This window comes from Aquarana catesbeiana, linkage group LG06 (assembly GCF_042186555.1).
Source record: "Aquarana catesbeiana isolate 2022-GZ linkage group LG06, ASM4218655v1, whole genome shotgun sequence".
Lineage (NCBI taxonomy): Eukaryota > Metazoa > Chordata > Amphibia > Anura > Ranidae > Aquarana > Aquarana catesbeiana.
In genome coordinates this window covers 394,413,082-394,440,335 of record NC_133329.1, presented here as the reverse complement: position 1 = coordinate 394,440,335, position 27,254 = coordinate 394,413,082, and the positions used below count along the sequence as shown (strand labels likewise).

Sequence of the window (27,254 nt, the reverse complement as noted above, 5' to 3'; positions counted from 1 at the left end):
ACCCCTATCTAACCAATTACCACCATCAACATTGATAACAGAATTAGGTAAAACATGTGACTCACCAGGCTGACTGGGTCTGCTCCCCATCGCCGCTGCACTGGACCCTCCAGATGGTGCGATGTCCTGGCGCACGTCCTCCTCCGAACCCGACAGCTCTCCTTCTGACCGTACCTCCGTGGCTTGGAGCATCGGCGTGAGTAACCTCCCAGGTGAAGCCTGCCTGGGGGCTGTGGATTCCCATCTTGTGGCTGTTCTCCCCCTTTCCCTGCGACCACCTGCTGCTGTGCTCTGCTGTCCCACACTGCTGGCTCCTCTGCTGGCCCCTGGACCTCTCCTTCTGTCTTCCTCTGGCTCTCTTCCACTCCTGGCTACAGAAGGGCTGCCAGCAGCGTCAGGTAGCTGGCCTCCAGCCATGCCCCTGCTCCTCCCCCGTCGGACCTCCCCCCTAGCAGATGCCTGTGCTGCGGGGGGGACCGCTCTGCTGCTGTCCTGTCTTCTGGGTGGCGATGCTCGGGCGCCATTACGGCCCGAAGCCCCGCCCCCCGCGCTCCGCCGTTGTGGAGGATTCCGCCCGGTCCCCCCAGGGGTGGCGGCGGCCACCCGTTTTGCTGGGGGAGCCGACGGGTCCGTTCCCGGGCTCCTATTAGGGCGAGCTGTTCTAGATGAGGGGCCTGGTGAAAAACGCTCAGGCGGCCTAGACCGCCTGGCGCGTGGCGTCGCTTCCCCCCCCCCCCCCGCCGGACCCCCCCGCTTCGTCTAGGAGCAATGGAGCTACCTGAGCCTGCAGCCATTCTTGTCCTCTCGTGGCCGCCGCCGTCCTCAGCCTTGCTAGGAGCAAATCAATGTCTGCCATGCTGCTGCAAATGCTTCTCTCCCCCTGTGTCCAACTTCCCCTTTTTCTGTCTCCTCACACTGCTCCTGCTTAAACCCCGCCTATTCCTTTTATATCTCCCCACCCCTTAAGTTAACTTCAATCCCCTCCCTCTTACTTCCTTTTAATTTTTAACCCTCCGTTGTCTCCTGTTCCACCTTGTCATGCCCAGCCCTTCATTACCATTCCATACTTCCATTATCATTCCGGGCCTCCCTATACACATGCACAAGCTATCTACCCTTCCCTGCGAATTAGCATGGATAATATATGCAAGAAGGATACACTAAAAGTTACTTAAAGTGGAACTTTACCCAAAAGGGGAATTTCCGCTTGTTTGAGCCCTCCCCCCCCCCCTTCCACTGCCAGATTTGTCACTTTTTGAGAGGGAGGGGGAATAAGTACCTGGTTTTGACAGGTACCCGCCCTGAATTCTGGTCAGATGCACCATTGGCGATCTGAGCCAGAAGTTCCCTCTCCCCCTTCCCCCGCAGTCTTCTGGGACACATCAGAAGTCCCGGAAGACTACGGAACCGTTCACAAGGCGTAGTGCGGCTCACACATGGGGAAACCGGCTCTGAAGTCGCGAGGCTTCACTTCCTGTTTCTCTTACTTGTGATGCTAGTGCCTGCACCCAAAGCCAATTGAATAATCCTGTGTCCTTCCCTGGCCCCCCTCAAGCCCTGTAGTGCTGCTGGGTTTCCCTCTCCCATGTCCTGCCAGCTGCTGCGGGGAATCTGTTAGGATGGAGAGCGGGGAAGGAGCTGGTTAATGTGTAATTTACTGACCCCTTCTTTGTCTTGATGAATAGAGTCAGTGATCCATACCAATCAAGCTGTGTTTTCTATGCCTCACTTTATGAACGGAAAGCCCTGTACAGAGCTATTCCTGTTGATTCATTCCGTGCAACTGTGGCTACTGAGAAAGGGACTGATGAATCTATTCTCAGTCCCTTTCTCTGTCTCAAAAATTAGACATCAGGGGTCTGTTTGGCCCTCTTATATTTTACCAAAGCCCCCCAACAGGGCTAATAAAAAAAAAAAAAGAAGATATGAAAAAATTAAAATGTAAAAAAAAAAAAAAAAAAAAAAAATTTAAATAAAATTGTAAAAAATAATAAAAAGAAAAACAAAAAAAATAAAAAAAATACTGACACCAGTGGCAAAACTATCAGGGCAGCAAAGGTTGTACTTGCGACTGGGCTCTGGCGTTCCACCTCCATGGGGGGACCCCAAGATGTCAGGAAGGGGGCCCGCTGCAGTGTGCTTCCAGCACAGAGACCTGGGTCTCACCATGAGCCCCAGGCCCCGTACTAACGATCAGGGGCCAGAACAGAAGATTTGGGGTCACCTGATTGCTGTGATAGCCTCTGATTGGCTATCACAGTGATCATTCACTGTAAAGCTCGTGTTTTCTGTTTCTTTGATTGGACGAAAAAGATACATTGTAAAAAAAAGTGTGTGTAAAAAAATTTAAATAAATAAATAATAGTAATTAAAAAAATAAAATAATGTCAAAAAACACCTAGATCAAGGTTTGATCTAGGTCAGTGCCAGGGTCAGATATCCATTACCATTTACCACCAAATGAAAGCCCAATTTGTCCTGCAAAAACAAGATATAATATACTATAATAGTAAAGTAGTTGTGATGATATGTACGGTTTTACTAACACATCAAAGTTGCAAATTTGGGCTTAGGCATTAAACCTTTACAACAACTTTATGTTACAGGTAAGCCTATAATAAGGCTTACCTGTAGCTACCCAGAATATCTAGGATATTTATATCCTATATAGGATATATATCTAGGATATTTAGGAGATATCCCCTGTCCCCTGCATGTGCCGATGACATCGGCACATGCGCACTGAGGCAAACTGAAGCAATGGCACGTATGTGCTGTTGCTTCAGTCTGTGTGACGTCATTGTGGCTCCAGCCAATCACAGCGCCGGAACCGCGATACCCGGAAGTACCCCCAGGAGAGATGTCGCCGACCGGAGGGGGAGACGATGACAGCTGCGGTGGGGCTTCGTTCTGGGCGGGGGGGGGGATTCATAATGAGCTAGTATGCTATGCATACTAGCTCATTATGCCTTTGTCTTGCAAGGTTTTTTTTTTTTTTTTTACCAGGGTTTACAACCACTTTAAGATTTGTGTTACCTTTAGGCACGAAGGGATTAATGTAAAACAAAAAATAAAAAAAAATGAAAAATCTTTCGGCTATAAAGAAACTTTAGCCCGTTACTCCATATCCCATCAGCAAACTGCTACGCTTAGAACAAGAATCCAGGGCTTCATTTGCCCATAGTAAAAATGGCTGCTTACAGGAACAGCACTGGCTAGAAAAAAATATGTATTAATAAAGAAAAAACTTAATAAATAAATACATTTATATTTATATAAATTCAGTATCTCTGGCTGTAGTTCCTCTTAAAGTTTACACATATTAAAAGCAAAATTTATGTTTCCAAAATATAGTTAAAGCGGAACTTCAGTCATTTTTTTCAACTTTCCATCTATTAAATCTTCTGCCCTTGTTGTTGTAACTTTGGATAGGAATTTTTTTTCTGCCAGTAAATACATTATACAGCCCACTTCCTGTTTCTTGTCTGGTAAAAAGCCTAGGCTTATGACATCATCCACAGCTCTCTCTCCTCTTATGACATCATACACTCATTGCTTTACATTGCAGCAAAGTGTAGTTTCTTCAGTGTTGTCACACGAAAAGATAAATAATAAAATAAATAAAATATTTACAAAAATGTGAGGGGTGTACTCACTTTTGTTAGATACTGTGTGTATATATATATATATATATATATATATATATATATATATATATATATATACACACACACAGGTGGACTCATAGCGCGATACAATGTACAAAATTCTTATTGTTGAGAGTGGATTTTATTGAAAAGCTTCATCAACAAATTGGTAGAAGATACATGATTGCAACAATACATACATGTTGTGAAATACAGTGGCTGCAAGTGCTCAATTTTTCCCCCAGCCAGCCACCCCCCCCCCCCCCCCAGCCAACCACATAACCCAACCACCACCCCCTCCCCCCTGCACTCACTTCATCGATCGCTGCCCGCTAGGCCCCTCCACCAGCCCCTGCACTTACCCCTTCCACATGGCGGGTCACCCCCCCACCAGCCCCTGCACTTACCCCTTCCACATGGCGGGTCACCCCCCCTGCATCTCCTCCTAAGTCCCGGTGGTCGCTTTTCCTCCTGGCCAATCAGGAGTTAGGACTCGCAGCCAATCAGGTCTTAGGATCCCCAGCCAATTGGGACTCAGGACCTGCTTCCTGATTGGCCGGGAGGAGAAACAGGAAGACATTAGCGAATATTAAAACGCTAATGTCACACAACTGGGTGGGCTCAGGACGCAGTGCTCTGTGCTCCAAGCCCACCCTTTTTGAAGCCAATTGGCTAAGTTCATATATGGGATCAGGTACATGATTGTAATATAGAAATTGCATCCTAAAAGCTTGACGCGTTTCATGGAGTGTGCCCCACTTCCTCAGGAGCAGATGCAATATGGGTAAAACTTAGCTCTACATGCAACACGTAGTGTTATGGACAATGGGCCGCCAAGGGACGTCTGCACCGGGAACTGTGGGAGTATTGTCCGTGATCGCCTAGGCGCAAAAGAGGACCTCACGGAAGGTGCAGATCTCCATTGTGTAGCAATCTCAAGGGGTTCTCCTAATGCATGATGTGACCATAATCCAGGTTGTAGTATAAAATGTCCCAGAGGGGTGAAAAAGGAAGCAAAGAAAAAATCTTCACTTGTACACAACCTTCACTGACTATATGTAAAGGTTTACAACCATTTTAAAATCTTGTGCTTTATAGGGATTATTAAAAAAAAGTTGAATCCATTTCAGGGGATGAACCTGGCAAAAGACATCCGTGACCGGGAGCGCGGTGGACGTACTCAGGTTTTTGTGGTGGAAGGAGAGGATGAAGAAGCAACACCTAAGCTGATGCAAGTCCTGGAAAATGATCAAGTATTAGGACCGAAAAAGTCGATTAAACCTCCCACACCTGATGATGTGGTGGACTCTGCCGCCAAGTCCTCTCTCAAGTTATATCAGTAAGTGGGCACAGGAGAATTCAGAAAAGCAAAAGGATGCCTTCCAAGCACTAAATTAGGAGTAGCTGTTATACATTTGCTCAACTGATGATCTGCCAGGTCTTCTGGTGCAATCTGGTTTTCCCATTCAGAAAGCCCCTGAAGAAGTAAGTCCTCCTTTCCCCATCAACTCAGGTGGTAACCGGGTCATATGGACCCCTTATTGGTTCACTCACATGTCTAAGAGTCTCATATAAGCTTTTACATGTATCTCTGGTTCACACTGAGTGTGGCTTTGAAATCGTATGACTTTACTTTGAAATTGCACGACTTCTTGCACAGATGTCTATGCAAGTCACACCTGAAATCGGCAAAAGTAGTGCAGGAACTACTTTTTTCAAAGCGGTGCAGCACCGCAAAGTCGGCGTTGCCCCGATTTGAACAGTTCCACTGCCGACAATAGGGTGCAACTTGTTATGCGATTTGACCCATCAAATCGCATAACAAGACGCAGCGGTGTGAGCGTACACCTAATGTCATTTAAAAAGCTGCTTTTTTTTTTAAATCTGCAGCTAAAATATTTTTTTGTGGTAATTTTTCAGGCAATTCTTGTTATGTGGTGGTCTCACAATTACGCCCCTACTTGGATTCCCTGTTTCATGCTCCCGTGGCTGTGCCAAAACACATTGTGCAGTTGACACTTTCATTTCCAAAGCAATAATGTTCAACTGACACTGAAGCGAATGCAGAGCCTTGGAGTCACTCTGCACATGCTCAGTTCGGTGTGTACTGCTAGAGTGTTTTTTTTTTTTTTTTTTTGGGGAGAGTGAATGTGATCAGCACAGGGCCAATCAGCACTGTCCAGACAGAGGGTCAGGGGTCTTGCAGCCTCATAGGACAATCAGAGGAGATTGAAAACTCCCCCTATAAGCTTTAACCAGACACTGATAGAAGTCACAAGACTGCTATATACTGCTGATGAGAAAAGGTATTTAGCAGTTTATATTTACTAAAATAATTGTATTTCCATGTTCTGTGTACTGTGGGAGACCAGATATAGTGAGTGCAGAGTCCTGGGTTCAGTAACACTTTAAAGGAGAAGTACAGCCAAACGAGGTGGATCACAGGAGTTTTTTTTTTTTTTTTAATTACGTGGGGGTCCCCCCAAAATCCATACCAGGCCCTTCAGGTCTGGTATAGATATTAAGGGGAACCCTGCACCAAATTTAGAAAAAAATGGCGTAGGGATCCCCCTCAAAATCCATACCAGACCCTTATCTGAGCACGGAACCTGGCAGGGACGAGAGAGCGCCCCCCCCCCATCCTGAACCGTACCAGGCCACATACCCTCAACATGGGGAGGATGTTTTGGGGTCCCCCCCAGAACATCTTGTCCCCATGTTCATGGGAACAAGGGCCTCATTCCCACAACCCTTGCCTGGTGGTTGTGGGGGTCTGCGGGCAGGGGGATTATTGGAACCTGGAAGCCTCCTTTAACAAGGAGACCCCCAGATCCCGGTCCCCGTAACGGGTACATTGTACCCCTACCATTTCACAAAAGAAAATGTCAAAATAGTAAAAAAGACAGGAGAAACTTTGGGACAAGTCCTTTATTAAAAGATAAAAAAATAAAATAAAATTTTCTCGCAACAGCTCCACCTCCATGGGAGGCTCCCGCTGAGTGACTCTTCTTCTCGGTGACAGCCGTTATATAGCTGAGGGCGGGGCCACTCTGTGACGTAAACGGGCGACCCCGCCTTCCTCTGACGTCACGTGGCGTGAGTTTTATCTATATTGCTGACAATTCATTACAGCCGCAATCAGTTTTAACCCTTTCATGACTAAGCCTATTTTTGACATTTGTTGTTTCAAAGTTAAATTCCGTATTTTTTGCTAGAAAATTACTTAGAGCCCCCAAACATTATATATATATATATTTTAGCAGAGAATCTAGAGAATAGAATGGCGATTGTTGCAATATTTTATGTCACATGGTATTTGTGCAGCTGTGTTTTAAACGCAACTTTTTGGGAAAAGGGACACTTTAATGAATTTTAAAAAAGCGAAGCAGTAAAGTTACCCCAATTTTTTTGTATAATGTGAAAGATGATGATACGCCGAGTAAATAGATACCAAACATGTCACGCTTTATAATTGCACGCACTCGTGGAATGGCAACAAACTACGGTACCTAATAATCTCTATAGGCGACGGTTACCAGGTTAGAGTTATGCCGCGTACACACGGTCGGACTTTTCGTCTACAAAAGTCCAACGGACGCCGACGGACTAAAGCTGGCTGGTAATCCGTTCGTGTGTGGGCTTCTCCGGACTTTCAGCAGACTTTTTCAGCCTCAAATCCGACGGACTTTAGATTTGAAACATGCTTCAAATCTTTACGTCGTAACTACGACGGACCCCGAAATCCGCTCGTCTGTGTGCTAGTCCGACGGACAAAAACCCATGCTAGGGCAGCTATTGGCTACTGGCTATGAACTTCCTTATTTTAGTCCGGTGTACGTCATCACGTACGAATCCGTCGGACTTTTGTGTGGTCCTGTGTAGGCAAGTCCGTTCGTTAGAAAGTCTGCTGCAAGTCCGCCGAAAGTCCGCCGGAAGTCTGTCGGACAGGCTGTAGGACTTTTGTAGACGAAAAGTCCGACCGTGTGTACGCGGCATTACAGAGGAGGTGTAGTGCTAGAGTTGTTGCTCTCGCTCTGACGATTGCGGCGATACCTCACATGTGTGATTTGAACACCGTTTACATATGCGGGCGCGACTTCCATATGCGTTTTCTTTGCGAGCTCGCAGGAACGGGGGCGCATTTAAAAAAAATTTTTTCTTATTTATTTTATTTATTTTTATACTAATAAATTGTGTTTTAAAAAGAAATAAAATATTTTTTGATCACTTTTATTGCTGTCACAAGGAATGTAAACATCCCTTGTGACAGTAATAGGTGGTGACAGGTACGCTTTTAGCCGCATCGGTTGTTATCCCAGGAAAGCTGATCGCCGGCTCTAAAAGACGGTACCAGAATGATGCCTGCAGCTGCGGGCATCATCCCGGTATAACCCCTGAAAACCGAGGCCGCACATCTGCGTACGCTCGGCGGGAAGGGGTTAAATGACTTTTTTCCTTTAGAAATGTAATTGTGCTGTGGTATTGTCCTAAACCCAGGAAAACTGCGCCACTTTACAGGCATACTATATACACCCCCGGGCACAATATTTAAAGGAATATTTCATTTTTATTGTTTCGCTTTAAGCATTATTAAAATCACTGCTCCTGAAAAAAACAGATGTTTTTGAAACTTTTTTTTGCATTGATCCATGTCCCCTTGGGGCAGGAACCCGGGTCCCCAAACACTTTTTATGACAATAAATTGCATATAAGCCTTTAAAATGAGCATTGTTAATTTTTCATGTTCGTGTCCCATAGACTTTAACGGGGTTCGCGTGTATGTCCAAATTTGTTGCCTGTTCGCAAGTTCTGGTGCGAACCGAACCAGGTGGCTCATCATTAATGCTCAATAGGGTTTAGGTCTGGAGACATGCCACTAGTGGCCGAAAAGCGCCGCAAAAACTACGGTAAAGTGCCGCTAAAAATATCGGCGCTTTACCGCCGACGCCCCCCAACGCCCCAGTGTGAAAGTAGCCTTAGAAGGATGAGCCTTTCACTGCGCCGAGAAAGCCCTGGAAGACGGGAATCAGATCTGAACCCTTAGTTTTCCAGCATTGTTGTACAAACCAGAACATTTTTCTGTACTCATTATGACTCCACAGAATTGTAAATTTGACATTTGTATTTACTAAAATGCCTGATTTTCTTTTGTACGCAGGGTATCCGATCAGAATGGGAACCTGATGGTCCAGGAAGTGGCCACTAAGCCTTTGACTAAAGACTTGTTGGGTCATGATGTAAGTCCAGCTGTCCTGAAGAGCACACATACATGATAGCAGACATCCTCCACAAGTAGACCCTCGTCCCGCAACAAATTAAAATCCCTATAGCTCAAATCACATGGATCCTAAAGTTATTCTAAAGATAGTTTTTTTTTTTTTTTCTAAAATAACAAACATGTTATATTTACCTGCTCTGTGTAATGGTTTTGCACAGAGCAGCCCCGATCCTCCTTTTCTGGGGTCCCCCGCCGGAGCTCCTACCCTATCCCATTCAAGTACCCCCCCCCCAGCAAACTACTTTGCATTAACTTCGTAAAAGAAAAAAAAATGCTCTTTAATAAATACATACCTGCATTAAAAAGTATTTTTTAAATATGTGTCTGGAGTTGAGCTTAAAGTGATTGTAAACGATCACCTTGTAAAACAACCCATTCGGTTTAACAACGTAAGGGCCGCCCCACGCAGATATACTGCGGCAGGGCGGCTCTCCTGCGTGAAATCACGTACCTGTACGTGATTTAGTGCACGGGGACTGGGGCGCGCACGCACGCTGCCGGCGACCCGCTCACATTGTGATTGGACACAACAGGAGCCAATCAGCGGGTCCGGCGGACGCGATGTCTGCCGAGACCTGCCGATCGTTCTGAGAAGAGGAATGGTGGTCTGCCTATGTAAACAAGGCAGATTGCCGTTCTGCCAGAGGTGAAATTGGAGATGTTGTGTTTCTGCTAAGCAGAAACACGGATCTCTGTTTTCCTTTAGTCAAAGCACCTCCCCCTCCCCCACACAGTTAGAAAGCACTCCCTAGGGACACATTTAACCCTTTGATTGCCCCCTGATGTTAACCCCTTCCCAGCCAATGTCATTAGAACAGTGACAGTTTTTTTTTAGCACTGATCACTGTATTGGTGTCCCTGGTCCCCAAAAAGTGTCACTTAGTGTCGATTTGTCTGCTGCAATGTCAAAGTCACGCTAAAAATCGCTGATCGTCACCGTTACTAGTAAAAAAAAAATAAAATTCCATAAATATATCCCATAGTTTGTAGACGCGATAACTTTTTCCGCAAACCAATCAATATTCGCTTATTGGGATTTTTTTTTACCAAAAACATGTAGCAGAATGCATGCTACGTTGGCCTAAATTGATGAATAAATTAGATTTTTTACATTTTTTTATTGGGTGTGTTTTATAGCATAAACTAAAAATTTATTTTTTCAAAATTGTCGGCCTTTTTTTGTTTATAGCGCAAAAAATAAAAACCGCAGAGGTGATCAAATATCACCATAAGAAAGCTCTATTTGTGGGAAAAAAAGGACGTTAGTTTTATTTGTGCATAGCGTCGCACGACCGCGCAACTGTCAGTTTAAATATTACAGTGCCGTTTCGCAAAAAATGGCCTGGTCATTAAGGGGGTAAAACCTTCCGGGGCTGAATGGGTTCAAATAGAAATGAAAAGCAAAACATTTGTGTATAGTTAAAAAAATATATATATATATACCTTTTTACCCCTTTTTTATAAGTGATCACATTCCCTCTGTTCTCACTACCTAAGACCTGGGGGAGGAGAAACAGCAGTACACTAAGCTTCCCAGTGAAAGGCTGTGTGGGGACTGGGGAGGTGGTTGACAGGACAAATCTGAACATTGGAGGACAGCAGGCTGAGTTCGTAGTTCATTTTTTGCTGTCTGTGTACTATTGTGCAGTTGAGTCCAAATGTTTTTTTTATTAACCACTTGACCTCCGCGAGATTTACCCCCCTTCCTGACCAGGCCATTTTTTGCTATACGGCGCTGCGTTACTTTAACTGACAAGTGCGCGGTCCTGCGACGCTGTACCCAAATAAAACGGACGTCCTTTTTTCCCCCACAAATAGAGCTTTCTTTTGGTGGTATTTGACCACCTCTGCTGTTTTTTTTTTTTTGCGCTATAAGCAAAAAAAAGACCGACAAAAAACAAAACGATATTTTTTACTTTCTGCTATAAAACACATCCAATGAAAAAAGTTAAAAAATCTAATTTCCTGACAGACTCCATGGCAGCCTACGTATGGGTTAATCCCGCCTCTCATACCTCATAGGACCCCACTCCCATAAATCTTTGCTTCTAGACAGAGACTGTGTTCCTTTTTTGTCCTCCTCCTAGGACCAAGGTGTATCTTACCTTATGAAAGTTTTGTTGATCCAGTCCTGGTGGTTCGCACGTTTTAATGATGGCGGTGTCTTATTGAGGTCCAGCTTCCCCAGCTATTAGCAGGGCGGACATACGGGGTGCACTCTGATGCCTGGAAGAGCTGATTGTACCGGCCATTGGCTGGGAAGCGGCATTGCGGCCAAACGTCCCAGCTATTAGCGGGAGGCCTCCTTCATGATTACCCCGGGCGTGCGGTGAGCGCTCCTCTTGCTCCCATTTCCAGGATGGATCCCCTCAGGTGCCGTGGTAATGTATGCTCTTCTGTTTTTGAGTTTTGGCAGCCTGTTGTGTGTGTTGTCTTGTCTTTTAAATTGCTTCCTAGTGGCCATGGCGGCTGGGACGCATCTGCGTTCCAGTCCGCCGCTTCCCCGCTCCGACTGCGCAGCTGCGAAGTCTCGATTGAGATCGAGGCTTGGTTCGCGCCTGCGCAGTCCGCGCGTGATGACGGCGACTGCGCATGCGCGCGAGCGCCGTGGAGCGGCGTCGGTCACAGCGTAGGGACGCTGTGGCCGCGATGACGTCATCACAGGCGGCAGATTCAAATAGCTGTCACATACAGCTATGGTTTGGGTTGCTCTTTCGCTTAGGCAGCGGCTTCCCTGTGTCCATCTTTCTGGCTTCTGAGGTAAGGAGCTTTGCTGTACCTTCCTGTGTCTAGGTCTCTTTCTCCAAATAGGGGAAAGAGAAAGCTGAAAGTATACATAGTTATTTGTCTCTTATTGATTGTTTGCAGTCTTTTGTTTCTGTCGCCATGGATGTGTCACCGCCCCCTTGTGGCCAACCCTTACACCGCAGGTAGGATGAAGTATTTTTATTTTCATTCTGCCTGTATTGGTTGGGGTACTATTTAGGAACAAAGTATTCTTTTTCTCCCCTGCAGCCCTTCTAGGTCTGAACCACAGTTATCGGCACATAAAGAAAAGGACCAGTCTAGGTCTCATCATCACCAGTCTACGTCGGGTTCTAGACGTACTAGGTCATCTTCCAGACACCGCAAAGAGGGGTCAAGGTCTAAATCTAACCATCATTCCCCCCGCCATTCCAGCCGCCCTGAGAGGAGAGCTTGCTGGGGATGTAAAACTCAGGTCCCAGAGGGTAAATCTCTCTGTGAGTTGTGCTTTTCAAGAGCCACGAAGGAGAGAGGAGCTGAGGACCAGCAAGTGGAGGCTCTGGTCAGGAAAGTGGTCCAAGAATCTCTTAACAAGGCAGATTTTGACCGGGCAGTAATTCCTCCTTCTGTTATAGCTCCAGTTGCTGAAGAAATTGAGTCCGAAGTTCCAGGCCCATCTCATCATAGTCTCTCTTTTAGCGGTTCCTCGGACAGCGAAGCAGAGATAATTGAACCTGGGGCTGGTTTTGACTTCTCCCTGGTTCCCCAGCTGGTCAGAGCGGTTAAAGACGCATTGAGATGGGAAGAACCAGTAGAAGCACCCTCTAAACAGAGGAAATACTTTAAACACCTTAAGAAGGATCGCCCGAACTTCCCCTTCCTGGGTGAACTGGGTGAAATCATCTCGGATGAATGGGGTAAAGTTGATAGGAAAAACTCCTTGATTTCCAAGGTTGCAAAGATGTACCCTTTCAAGAATGATGAAGTAAAACATCTTGAATCAGCCCCCCTTGTCGATGCAGCTCTTATGAGGCTGGTGAGACATGTTACGCTACCTCTAGAGGATACCGTCTCTTTCAAGGATGGTCTGGAGAGGAAGATTGATACGGACTTAAAACGTATCTATATCACGGCAGGGATGGCTTGTAAACCGGCTCTGGCCCTTGCAGCTTTGTCAAAAGCTATGGAATCTTGGACGGATGATGTTGGTGCAGCTCTAGGAAGTGTGTCTGAGGACTTATTCAAGAGATCTCCAGTACATGAGCTGAAGCTGGCTTCGGTCTTCCTGGGAGAAGCATCCATCGACATTATTCGTCTCGTGGCACGTGTCATGCTTTCATCAGTTACAGCAAAACGTGCCCTCTGGTTACGTCCATGGGTTGCAGACCCTGCCTCTAAGCAGGCCTGGTGCAGGATTCCTTTCGAAGGCTCCTCACTCTTCGGAAACAAACTGGATTCTGCTATCTCCCGTGCTACTGGGGGCAAGTCAGGATTCTTACCCCAGGACCGTCGCATCCTTAATCAAAGAAGGACTCAACCCAGACAAGAGCCAGAACGCGCTAGAGATGCGCGTCGCTACAGACCTGGTCGGGAGTTTAGGAAAAACTGGAGGAGAGGCCAGCCTTCAGGCCAAAAATCCTCAAAGTCAGCCCCGTCAAGTGGTCGGGAGACTTCCAAGTCCTTTTGATACGACGCCTGTCCAGGTAGTGCAAGTAGGAGCTCGTTTACTCCGGTATCAGCACGTCTGGGCAGCCTCGATTCAAGATTACTGGACCGTAAAAACGGTCTCCTCAGGTCACACTTGGGTTTTCACCAATCCACCCAGTCACCGGTTTGTGCCTACGGTCCTTCCGCACTCAGAAGAAAAAAGACAAATTCTTCTATCGTATACAGACTCTCTGATTGCCCAGGGGGCCGCCATTCAAGTTCCATCAGAAGAAAGATTTCTTGGAATTTATTCCCCCCTTTTCATGGTCCTCAAAAAGACTGGCTCTTGGAGACCAGTAATCGACCTGACACATCTAAATTCCTTCATCAAGAAGGAAAAGTTCAAGATGGAAACCCTGCTGACAATCCGACAAACAGTACAACCAGGAGATTGGCTGGTCTCCATAGACCTGAAAGACGCCTACTTTCATGTGCCGATCGCAAAAGATTTCCAGAGGTATCTCCGATTTGCAGTAGGCCAGAGGCATCTCCAATTTACTTGTCTCCCATTCGGGCTCACAACATCGCCTCGAGTGTTTTCGAAGCTCTTATTGGCTGTGGTAGCTCTAATCCGAGTAAAAGGCATTCGGTTACACCATTACTTGGACGACCTACTCCTACTGTCACAGGACAGGGAACAGATATTGTCACATCGGGATCAAGTCATATCTACTCTGACGGAGTTCGGTTGGCTATTGAACAGGGAGAAAAGTCACCTAGTTCCGACACAAGCTCTAGTGTTCCTCGGAGCCCTATTCAACACAGTGGAGAGCACCATCTCTCTTCCTTTGGAGAAGATTCCGGTAATTCGAGAGAGAATTCGCCTAGCATTGTCAGCAACTCTCCTCAGAGCCTCTCAGTGTCTCAAAATAATCGGCACTATGGTAGCCACAGCCCCCATGGTGAGGTGGGCGCAGTGGAAAATGCGGCCCTTTCAGAAGGGTTTTCTCCAGCAATGGGATCCAGGGTCTCGAGACCATCTGGTGCGGGTAACCACCTCCATGCGGGAGGGCCTCCCCTGGTGGCTGCTACGGAAGAACCTCCTCAATTGTCACTCCATAGCACCTGTCTCCTGGATTACAGTGACAACGGATGCGAGCAACAGAGGATGGGGCGCTCTCTGTCTGACGGAGATAGCCCAAGGCAGGTGGGACTTCCCATCCCAAGGGATAGTCTCAAATGTCCTGGAGCTCAGAGCTGCCTTCCGTGCCCTTCAAGCCTTTCTCCATCTGATATCAGGAGCCTCAGTCCTCCTAAGACTGGACAACACGACCGCAGTATCATACATCAAGAGACAGGGGGGCACCCGCAGTCTCTCCTTACTGAGGGAAGTAAGCCCGATCATGTCCTGGGCCCAGACGAACTTAACAAATCTATCCGCTGTTTATCTCCCAGGAATTCAGAATGTCCAAGCAGACTTCCTTTCAAGAGTCACCCTGGACAACAACGAGTGGTCCCTCCACGCCGAAGTTTTCGATTGGCTCCTGTCTCTAGGGATGATGCCGGAAGTGGACCTGTTTGCATCCCCATGCAATTTCAAGCTGGGAAAATATTACACGAGGTGTCGCTGTCCCCAGGCCTTCGGAGTGGATGCCCTGACGGACCAGTGGAAATTCCACAGGGCCTATGCCTTTCCCCCAGTTCCAGTCATTCTTCGTTTCCTTTCGAGGCTCAGGTGGGAGAATGTCGAGGTGCTGGCAGTTGTTCCGTTCTGGCCCAACAGGCCATGGTTTCCTCTCCTGATGCAGCTCAGTTACCGAGAGCCGGTTCCTCTCCCATCCAGACCAGATCTCCTGCTGCAGGGAGCGTCTCTTCACCCTTGTCCATCCCAGCTCCATCTGATGGCTTGGTGGTTGAGAGGAGAAGGTTGGAAGCACTAGGTTGTCCAAGTACAGCTATTGCTACATTGTTGAATGCCAGAAGAGCGGGCACCAACAGAGTGTATCAGAGGATTTGGGCGAAGTTTGCGGATTATGTGATTTCCACCAATGGATCCTGTAGTAATCCAAGGATTCAGGACGTTCTAGGTTTTCTACAAACTGGCCTGGATCTGTCCCTATCGGTGAGTTCCTTGCGGGTCCAGATTTCTGCAATCTCAGCCTTTACAGGCATATCATGGGCCAGACACCCCCTTACTAGGCAGTTCTTCAAGGGAGCAATGAGGCTTAGGCCTCAGAAAAGACCAAGATTCTCTAAATGGGATCTTCCTCTCGTCTTGGATTTCTTCTCAGAAAAGGAGATACGGCATATGGATCAGTCATCAATTAGAGAGCTTTCTCTCAAAGTGGTCTTTCTAGTGGCCATAACATCGGCCAAGAGAGTTTCTGAAGTTGGATCCCTAGGATACAAAGAACCTTTTCTTACCTTCTTCCCAGACCGGGTAGTCTTGATCCCCATGTTAGGATCGAATCCTAAAGTAACAACCATCTTCCATGAAAATCAGGAGATTGTCCTCCCTACTTTCAGATCCACTGAGGACTCTAATGTTCACCCTCTAGATGTTGGGCAGGTTCTGAAACAATACCTAGAAGCCACAGCCTCTTTCCGCCAGTCTGATTATCTGTTTGTGCTTTTTCACGGCAAGAACAAGGGTTTACGGGCTTCCTCTAGAACCATCGCATCATGGATCGTTCAAGCTATCCAATGGGCATACAGGTCTAAGGGTTTGGCTCCTCCGGAGGCGGTAACCGCTCATTCTACCAGGAGCGTCTCTACATCATGGGCAGCATCCCGACATGCGTCTCCAGATGTAATCTGTAAAGCGGCCTCATGGTCATCAATTAACACTTTTATGACACACTATTGTGTAGAACCGGCTTCTTTGTCTACGGTTAAATTTGGTTTGCACGTATTATCTGTTGATGGTGCCAATTAAACCTTTTTTTCTTTAAACCAGCAATTGCCCACCCGGGTGTGTATGGCTAGTTATTTCCCATACGTAGGCTGCCATGGAGTCTGTCAGGAAAACGGAAAATTTATATCAAATACTTACCGTAATTTTCCTTTCCTGATGGACTCCATGGCAGCAGGAGTTCCCTCCCAGTTGCTGGAGTAGGCTAAGTTACGGAACACAGTCTCTGTCTAGAAGCAAAGATTTATGGGAGTGGGGTCCTATGAGGTATGAGAGGCGGGATTAACCCATACGTAGGCTGCCATGGAGTCCATCAGGAAAGGAAAATTACGGTAAGTATTTGATATAAATTTTCCGTTTTCTTGTGCCATATCCTGCTACATATTTTTTGTTAAAAAAAAATCCCAACACGTGGTTTGCGCAAAAGTTATATACGGAATATATATATATATTTCATTTTTCATTTTTTACTAGTCATGGCGGCGATCAGCGACTTATAGCAGGACTGCGATATCGCGGCGGACATTCTGACACTAACTGACACTTTTTTGGGGACCGGTGATACAGTGATCAGTGCTAGAAAAATATGCACTGTCTCTGTACTAATGACACTGGCTGGGAAGGGGTTAATATCAGGGGCGATCAAAGGGTTACCTGTGTGCCTAGCCAGTGTTTTAGTATACTGTGGGGGAAGACATGGATCCTAATCCCTGCTGTGCAGAGACACAGGATTCATGCCTTCCCTTCTGTCAGAACGGCGATCAGCCTTTCTGCTCGATGATCAGCGAGTGCCGGCGGACATCGAATCTGCGGTACCTGCCTCTCGCCTTCTGCTGTGTGTAATCACAGCGGGAGCAAGCCGCCGGCGGCGCGCATGCGTGCCCCCTACCCCGAAAGAGCCAGATAACGTATATATTCATGATGCGGCGCAGTTTCCGCCCTGTAGCAGTAAAACTTCTGTAGGACAGACCTTAAGTGGGTAAATCATGATCAGATGACAAATAAGAGAGCGCAACGTTTGGACGCAGGACTGGTGACAGCTGGTGTTTTTTTTTGGGGGGGTAGGGGCAAACAATCCCCCCCCCTCCCGGTCTGCCCGCGGCACCCCCCCACCTCCTTCACCCCGCTCACTGTCGGTCGGGTCACCAGTGCAACCCCCACCCCTCCCGGGAGGGGGGGGGGGTCACACGGTCGGTCGCTCATCCAGGTGCCTACCACATCTAGGTTGTGGGCGGGGAGCACTCCTATGGGCTCCGGGCGACAGGCGGCGGCTCCTCCTCTGCATCACGGTGGCATCCGTCGCGCGTCTCCTCTCTCCTCCTCCTAGGCGTCCAATAGGTTCGCCCATCCTTTCAGCCAATCAGGTGACGGGTCCCGTTTCCTGACTGGCCCGGGAGGAGGATCAGTGTGACAATAGCGAATATTCATTTGCTATAATGACACAACGGGGTGGGTTTGGAGCGTATTGCTCTGCGCCCCGAGCCCATCATTTTTTTGAAGCCTATTAGAGTCTCTGGCTCTAATCAGATACTTCAACCCCCCCCCCCATTGGAATCCATGCATCCAGTGCGCCCAATGTAGATTAGGGGGCCGGACGCATGGATGGGGGGGCGGAGCCTGTGTGCCCCTAGTGGACAGGCCGCCACTGCGCAGGACCCCTTCGTCAGGCATGTGAGACATCCCTCACATGCCTGATGAAGGGGTCCTGCGTGACCCAGAAACGTGGCATGCTTTAATAAAAAACCTATTGGAGGATTTCTCTTTGCTTCCTCTTCCTGTAGCAACTTAAAAATGTTGTAAAAAAAACAAAAAAAAAACAAATATGTTGGATTCCCCGTCACTTTCTGTGCTGAGACAATGGTCACCAGGACCAATATAGAGGGTGGATCTTCCCACATGACAGAGGATCTAACCCCTCCTCACTCTCTCCAAAATAAAAGAAAATGTTTGGGCTTTATGTACACTTTAGCCCGAGTTCACACTGATACTGTGCGGGACACCGCATGTAATTCGCTCAGGAATCGCAGCACATTCCTATGCGAATCTGGGGTGCGATTTGAGTCGTGGATTTGTATGGCTCAAATCGCACCGCATTTGCACCAAACTCATGCAGGGCCCTTTTTTTTTTTGTCCACACCAGAATCGGATCGCGTGGGTGTTCGATTCTGCAAATCGCACTGCGTTTTGCAAACCGACTTCGGGGTGTCGTTAACTTAATGTACACACCCACAGCAGTCCTCATGAAGGGGCGCGATTTTCGACGCAGTGCGGAATCGGCAGCGAATTTGCACCGTGTGAACCGAGGCTCAATCCCTTCGAGACATTCTGGTGGGGCTTCTGTCACTCAGCCCTGGTTCACGCTGATGCAATGTGGGAAGCGCACAAGATTCGCACTGCTTGGCAATCGCTTGCGATCTGCTGCAGGTGTCGATGTTTAGATTAATGACACCCTGAAACAAATCACAAAATGCAGATCGATTGCCAGAATTGCATTGCATGAGTGTGAACACCCATGCAACGGGATTCGGGTGCAGGGGGGAAAAAAAAGGGTCCTGCACCATTTTGGTGCCGATGCGATTTGAGCTCTAAGGCATTGCATGGGATGTGCACAGGAATGCGGTGCGATTCCTGTGTGAATCGCATGCAGTGTTTTCCATGCACCAGTGTGAATCTGGGCTCAAACATCATCTTGTCAAGCTAAAAATGGGTTTGCAGTGTAAGCTAATGACTCCTGTCTTGTCCTGGGCAGGACTGCTATATCTTGGATCAAGGAGGAATAAAGGTCTTTGTGTGGAAAGGAAAGAACGCTTCAAAAGAGGAGAGATCGCAAGCCATGCCACGTGCCATGGTGAGTAGAGCAACCGTGACAATGTCCACCATCATCTACTAAAGTCACCTTTGTTTGGTTTATGTTTTTGTTTTGTTATTTTCATTTCCTTTTTTTTTTTGTGTTTTTGTTTTGTGTTTTTTTCTTTTCTTTTTTATATCATATTCTTTTCTTTTTTTATTATATTCATTATAAGTTAATGAACTTATTTGATATGTTATCTGTTTGTATGTATGACTATAACAATCAAAAAAATGATTTGATAAAAAAAAGTCACCTTCATGAGGGCTAGACATGTGCACTACCGAAAAATGTGTTCGTTTTCGTTTCATTTGTTATTTTTTGTTTTTTTTTTGTTTTTGGGGTCATTCGTTATGATCACAATTTGTAAATTCATTAATCTGAAAATAAGAAAGAAAATCCAAAAAGTCGAAAGAATAACTAACTAATAATAACTAACAATTAAATTATAGGTATTGGAATTTCCTTTCAAATTTGGCTTTTAGTGAACGTAATGAATACAAATTTATCCGAAGTTACGAATTATCCGAAATAACGAATGCCGCATCTAAACAAATGGAAAGTAACTAATTAATAATAATAAATAACAACAATAATAATAAAAACGTTTTATTATTATTATTATTATTAGTTATTAATTTGTTTCGTTCCATTTGTTTAGATGCAGCATTCGTTATTTCGGATAATTCGTAACTTCGGATAAATTTGTATTCATTACGTTCACTAAAATCCAAATTTGAAAGGAAATTCCAATACCAATATTTTAATTATTAGTTATTATTAGTTAGTTAGTTATTCTTTCGAATTTTTGCATTTTCTTTCTTATTTTCAGATTTACGAATTTTCAAATATACGAATTGTGATCATAACGAATGACCTGAAAAAACAAACAAAACAAAAAAACGAATGAAACGAAAACAAACAAATTTAACAATCTAAGCACATGGAACGGAACAAATAATAATAAATATTAATAATAATAATAAAAAGTTTTTATTATTATTATTGTTATTTATTATTATTAATTAGTTACTTTCCATTTCTTTAGATGCGGTATTTGTTATTTTGGATAATTTGTAACTTCAGATAAATTTGTATTTGTTACGTTCACTAACAGCCAAATTGGAAAGGAAATTCCAATACCTATAATTTAATTGTTAGTGATAGTCAAGTTAGTTAGTTATTATTTTAGATTTTCGAATTTTCAGATTTTCGAATTTCCGAATCTCAGAATTTGTGAATTTGCGAATATTCATTTTTTACGAAAATTTGGAAAAATTCGTAGCCAGCTAAGGTAGCAACTCTATAGACAACCAAAAAGAAGTGCAGACAATTTCTAGAGATATGTGCAGCTGCTACAAATCTCTGCTGCAAAGTTGTTGGTCTGCCACGGCCTTTGGTATGCCGATAGGCCACCTATATAATCATTTCAAAATAGGATAGCAGATTTTGGAAAGTTTTCAGTAAATGTAAACTATATTACCAAAGGTATTGGGACGCCCACCTTTACACGCACATAAACTTTAATGGCATCCCAGTCTTAGTCTGTAGGGTTCAATATTGAGTTGGCCCACCCTTTGCAGCTATAACAGCTTCAACTCTACTGGGAAGGCTGTCCACAAGGTTTAGGAGTGTGTCTATGGGAATGTTTGACCATTCTTCCAGAAGTGCATTTTAGAGGTCAGGCACTGATGTTGGACGAGAAGGCCTGGCTTGCAGTCTGCACTATAATTCATTCCAAAGGTGTTCTATCGGGTTGAGGTCAGGACTGTGAAGGCCAATCAAGTTCCTCCACCTCAAACTCGCTCATTCATGTCTTATGGACCTTGCTTTATGCACTGGTCCAAATCATTTGATGGAGGGGGGATTATGGTGTGGGGTTGTTTTTCAGGGGTTGGGCTTGGCCCCTTAGTTCCAGTGAAGGGAACTCTTAAGGCGTCAGCATACCAAGACATTTTGGACAATTTCATGCTCCCAACTTTGTGGGAAAAGTTTAGGGAAGGCCCCTTCCTGTTCCAACATGACTGCAGGCCAGTCAAGTTCCTCCCCCCCAAATTCTCTCATCCATGTCTTTATGGACCTTGCTTGGTGCACTGGTGCGCATTCATGTTGGAACTGGAAAGGCCAACCTCAAACTGTTCAAAGTTGGGAGAGTATGACATTTTCCAAAATGTCTTGGTATGCTGACGCCTTAATGCCCCGTACACACGGTCGGACTTTTCGTCTACAAAAGTCCGACGGACGGCGACGTACCAAATCCGGCGGACAATCCGATCGTGTGTGGGCTTCCCCGGACTTTCAGCAGACTTTTCCAGCCGCAAATCTGACGGACTTTAGATTTGGAACAGGCTTCAAATCTTTACGTCGTAACTCCGCCGGACCCAGAAATCCGCTCGTCTGTGTGCTAGTCCGACGGACAAAAACCCACGCTAGGGCAGCTATTGGCTACTGGCTATCAACTTCCTTATTTTCGTCCGGTGTACGTCATCACGTACGAATCCGTCGGACTTTTGTGTGATCGTATGTAGGCAAGTCCGTTCATTAGAAAGTCCGCCGCAAGTCCGCCGCAAGTCCGTCGAAAGTCCGTGGAAAGTCAGTCAAAAGTCTGTCGGACGGGCTGTCGGACTTTTGTAGCCGAAAAGTCCGACCGTGTGTATGCAGCATTAAGAGTTCCCTTCCAAGCCCAACTCCTGAAAAACAACCATAAACCCCCCTCCACCAAATGATTTGGAGCAGTGCACAAAGCAAGGTCTATAAAGACATGGATGAGCGAGTTTGAGGTGGAGGAATTTGACTGACCTGCACAGAGTCCTGACCTCAACCCGATAGAACACTTTTGGGATAGATTACAGTGGGGACCTGCGAGCCAGGCCTTCTCATCCAACATCAGTGCCTGACCTCACAAATGAGCTTCTGGAAGAATGGCCAAACATTCCCATAGACACACTTCTATGGACAGCCTTCTCAGAAGAGTTGAAGCTGTTATAGCTGCAAAGGGTGGGCCAACTCAATATTGAACCCTACGGACTGGGATGCTATTAAAGTTCATGTGCGTGTAGGCAAGTGTCCCAATGGTAATTTGGTAATATAGTGTATAAAGCACCAACTGATTATGATGGTGAAGACTTTTTAGGGCAGCTACTACCATGGTTGGTTGAGTATGTTAAATATAGCTGTTTGAAGATGTCTTTTGGTCTAGTTTTAGACATAAACAAGACTGGATGGGTCCCCTGGACTTTCATGTTTATGCTGTGGAGTAGGAAGTAAGACACCTAGCTTAGCAGATGGGATTGGTCGAGGTCCAGTGGCTATTTATTCTGGGATCTATTTTCCTTCTAAAACACCAAAACCAACAGAGAAGGCATTATTTGTTTTCTTCACAGAATTATATCAAAGCAAAGAACTACCCCAATTCCACCAACGTGGCGTTAGAAAATGACGGTTCCGAGTCTGCTGTGTTCAAGCAGCTCTTCCAAAAGTGGCCTACAACTAACGAGACTGTTGGTGTGGGGAAGACACATACTGTTGGTAAAATAGGTAAGTAGAACATCAATTCGATGCAAACTTAACGGATGTCTATATGGGGAGGCATTGGCTTGTCTAAGCTAGGGTGGCCACCTGTCCGGGATTCACTAGGACAGTCCGGGTTTTGAATCATGTGCACGGGTTTCAGTCCACCTGAAACCCAGACGCATTATTCAGACAGGAATGTGGCTCGGAACAGGGCTTGACAGGATGGTGAGGGGGCACTATATATGTACGGCATTACTATTCTCTTTTGGAGTGCCCAAAGGTGTCCCCGGTCTAGTACAATCCTATAGTGTATGCTAAAAAAAAAAAAAAAAGTGCGCCGCTAAAATGTTCGGATTTGGCTTGAAGAAAAAGTGGCAACCCTAGTCTAAGCAGGTGATCAAGAGTTGAGAGCAGATCATGATGGGATTTTCGCAGGCATCGCTGGCTGTTTTGTTTCGTAGAACTGGCACTTTAACCAGCGCAACTTTTTCTTTTCGGCTATTTAACTCCACGCATAATTAAAGTTGATATTATGATTTCTATCCACTTGAAGATCAAGCCTTTTCTGACACTTTTTGTTTACAAGTTTCGCTATTGTTTGCTAGAAAATTACTTATAACCCCCAAACATTATATATATATATATATTTTTAGCAGAGACCCTAGGGAATAAAATGGTGATTGTTGCAATTTTTTGTGTCACACAGTATTTGCACAGTGGTTTTTTCAATCACACTTTAATGAATAATAAAAAAAAACAAAAAAACACAATATATAACCCAATTTTTTTGTAAAATATGAAAGATGATGTTACACCGGGGAAATAGATACCCAAAATTGCGCACACTCGTGTAATGGCGACTAACTACGGTACTTAAAATCTCCATAGGGGACGCTTTAAAATGTTTTACAGGCTACCTATTTAGAGTTACAGAGAAGGTCTAGCACTAGAATTATTGCTCGCGCTCTAACGTGGTGAACGCGGTTTACATATGCGTTTGCTTCTGTTCACGAGCACGGAGGGATGGGGGCGCTTTAAAAATGTTTTCTTATTTATTTTAGTTTTTAGTTTTACACTGTCCTATTAATCCTTTTCTTAGCACTTTTATTCCTATTAAAGGAATGTAAACATTCCTTGTAATAGAAATAAGGATGACGGGTCCTCTTTATGGAGAGGTCTGCAGTCAAAAAGACTCCAAATCTCTCCTTTACCTTTAAAAGCAAAAAAATTAAAAAAATATTAGATCTTTACCCAATAAGATCTAATAATAATAATAATAATATTCACTCAATAAGAAGACAGTATGCGGCCGGTCTAAACTACGGGGCATGTTCACCAATGCCAGGAGTCTGGCGGACAAGATGGGTGAATTAGAGATACTGTTGTACGAGGAGGATTTAGATTTTGTAGGAATTTCAGAGACTTGGTTCAACAGCTCTCATGATTGGCTGGCAACCATTCAAGGGTATTCCCTTTATCGCAGGGATAGGGAGGGTAAAAAAGAGGGAGGGGTATGCCTATATATCAAGAATAATGTGTGAATGTGAGAGATGACATCACTAAGGGAGCGAGGGAGGAGGTGGAATCCTTATGGGTAGAGCCCCAAAGGGATGAAGCTAAGGGGAAAGTAATACTGGGAGTATGCTATAGGCCCCCTAACCTGAGGGAGGAGGGGAAGACAGACCTCCTATCACAAATTGGATTAGCGGCAAGGATTGGAGGTGTCATCATAATGGGGGATTTTTATTATCCATACATAGACTGGGCGGAAGGAACCGCGCATTCGTCTAAGGCTCGCCAGATCCTAAATGTCTTGCAGGACAATTTCATGGGTCAGATGGTAGAGGCACCAACTAGAAACAAAGTGTTACTAGACCTACTGATTACCAACAATACCGACCTGATCACGGATGTAGAAATACGGGGCAACAGCGATCACAGGTCAATTAGCTTCAGTATAAATCACACAAATAGGAAATATAAGGGGAATACAAAGACACTAAATTTCAAAAGAGCCAAATTTCCTAAACTACGAACCTTGCTTGAAGATATAAATTGGGATAAAATGTGGTGAACAAAGAACACGGAGGAGAGATGGGTTTGCTTTAAGAGCATATTAAATAAGGGCATTAGCCAGGGCATCCCATTGGGAAATAAATTTAAAAGAGCGAACAGAAGTCCTGGATGGCTTAACTCCAATGTAAAAATGCATATAAAAGCAAAGGAGAAGGTCTTCAAAAAATACAAGGCTGAGGGATCATCATCAGCATTCAGACTTCACAAACAATGCAACAAGAAATATAAGGGTGCAATTAGTGCGGCTAAGATAGAACATGAAAGACACATAGCGGAGGAGAGCAAAAAAAAAAACCCAAGAAATTCTCTAAGTATATAAACATCAAAGCCTTCATCAAAGCATCAATGCTTTGATGAAGGCTTCTTAGCCGAAACGCGTCAACGTAACCTGGACTTTTTATTCAAGAGCATCCGAGTCACCAGCCCTTTTCTGATTCAAGTACTGCATTTTGGGGCCTGAACGTCCTGGCTAGAGCACCGGATGACAGTTCATAGATCATCATATTGGCAGTGGAGCTGGGATATCATTTTGCTTCTCGTGTTCTTTAGTATTTGTTCTATTCGCATTGCTCTGTGTCCGCATTCAGTATTAAAGACAACAACCTTGCATTGGTATTATTCTATTGATAACCACCATATTAAACTTTATATTTGTTTAGCCAAAGTGGAGCAAGTGAAGTTTGACGCCACGCTCATGCACGCCAAACCAGAGGTAGCAGCGCATAACAAGATGGTCGATGACGGATCGGGAGAGGCGGAGGTGAGAATATATTTTCACATGGACTATATTGTCAAAAGTATTAAGACGCCTGCCTGTACACGCACATGAACTTTAATGGCATCCCAGTCTTAGTCCGTAGGGTTCAATATTGAAGCTGTTATAGCTGCAAAGGGTGGGCCAACTCAATATTGAACCCTACGGACTAAGACTGGGATGCCATTAAAGTTCATGTGTGTGTAAAGGCAGGCATCCCAATATCGGCAAATGTATGTCAAGTGTGTTGTGCAACTTAACCGATCGGATGGTTGCTTCCACTTTCCATCTTATACTAGAAATTTGACAGCTACAACCAGGCCAATGAACAACCACCACATTTGATGACGTTGTGTTTGCAATGCTCGTGTGGTTGCAGAAGTTTTTGCTTTGGCCTTGCGCTGACATTCTGTGTTCTGACCCCACAGGTCTGGAGAATTGAGAATTTGGAACTGGTACCAGTAGAGAAACAATGGTTGGGACATTTCTACGGTGGAGACTGTTACCTCATTCTGTACAAGTACCTCGTCAATACCAAGTACCACTACATCCTCTACATCTGGCAGGTGAGCCAAGGGAGGACCTACAGTTCCTGGCTGACACAAATTAAGCTTAGGATGGGTCAATCATAAACTAAAGAACACTTAGATGACTCTAATTTAAAAGATTTCTACACTATTTCATAGAATGATATTAACTACATTTCATAGGGCCCCATAGCAAAATTTTGATAGGGCTCCCCCGCAACCTCTCTCTGTAACACCTGACAATGTCAACTGGTGTCGTATGACATCCTCCCAGGATAACAGGGCTCCCGCCTGGCTGTCATATTACAATAGGCCAGGTGGGAAGGGGTTAAAGGCTACGTTCACCTTCTGAACATGATACACCTGTATTTAGGGTGTAACCTGTAACATGTTCAGCCCCCCTCCCCCCCCCCCCGACACCACAAACTCCACCCCTCTCAACCCCCTTCCCTGTGATGGTGGGCAGGTTCTTTTCCCCGCACCCGCGGTCACTGTTTTAAAAAAAAAAAATGTCTTGACAGCCACGTCATTCATTCACAGAAATTTGTGGATGAATGAACTACAACTACGAACCCGGAAAGGAAGACCGGGTAAAGATGGAACCTCTTTCAGCGGTAACAGCGCACTGCTGGAGGGATCCGTTTCGAGGTAAATCTTTTATAATGTGCGATGCATACTAGCACATTATGTTATTACCTTGCAGGACAAATTTATTTTTTTGTTTGTTTTCCTTAGTGTTTTTGTTCTTGCACCCGAGGGTACTTAGGGAGTCAAGAATAGGTGCAGAAAATCCCCCCTCTAAGTCTCTTCATGACTCCGCCCCCTATCCACCTCTGAGCACCGACCCTTGGTTCCACCCACTACCCACCTCTGAGCACTGACCCTTGATTCCGCCCCCTACCCAGCTCTGAGCACCGACCCTTGATTCCGCCCCTACCCACTTCTGAGCACCAACCCTTGGTTCCACCCACTACCCACCTCTGAGCACCGACCCTTGGTTCCACCCACTACCCACCTCTGAGCACTGACCCTTGGTTCCGCCCCTACCCACCTCTGAGCACCGACCCTTGGTTCCACCCACCATCCACCTCTGAGCACCGACCCTTGATTCTGCCCCCTACCCACCTCTGAGCACTGACCCTTGATTCCGTCCCCTACCCACCTCTGAGCCCCGACCCTTGGTTCCGCCCCTACCCACCCCTGAGCACCAACCCTTGGTTCCACCCCTACCCACCTCTGAGCACCAACCCTTGGTTCCGCCCCTACCCACCTCTGAGCACTGACCCTTGGTTCCGCCCCTACCCACCT

General features: G+C 45.6%; 1 protein-coding gene across 3 annotated transcripts in view; it reads left to right on the top strand.

Moving 5' to 3' along the window:
* The window catches only part of VIL1 (villin 1), an 88,827-nt gene that overhangs the window by 38,373 nt on the left and 23,200 nt on the right, over positions 1–27,254 (top strand). For all 3 annotated transcript variants that reach the window (XM_073634374.1, XM_073634376.1, XM_073634375.1), the window contains exons 7-12: positions 4,778–4,986; positions 8,806–8,884; positions 18,978–19,076; positions 22,460–22,613; positions 25,325–25,425; positions 25,848–25,985. In XM_073634374.1, coding sequence (XP_073490475.1) covers positions 4,778–4,986; positions 8,806–8,884; positions 18,978–19,076; positions 22,460–22,613; positions 25,325–25,425; positions 25,848–25,985 — 780 coding nt within the window. The remainder of the gene's footprint in view (positions 1–4,777; positions 4,987–8,805; positions 8,885–18,977; positions 19,077–22,459; positions 22,614–25,324; positions 25,426–25,847; positions 25,986–27,254) is intronic.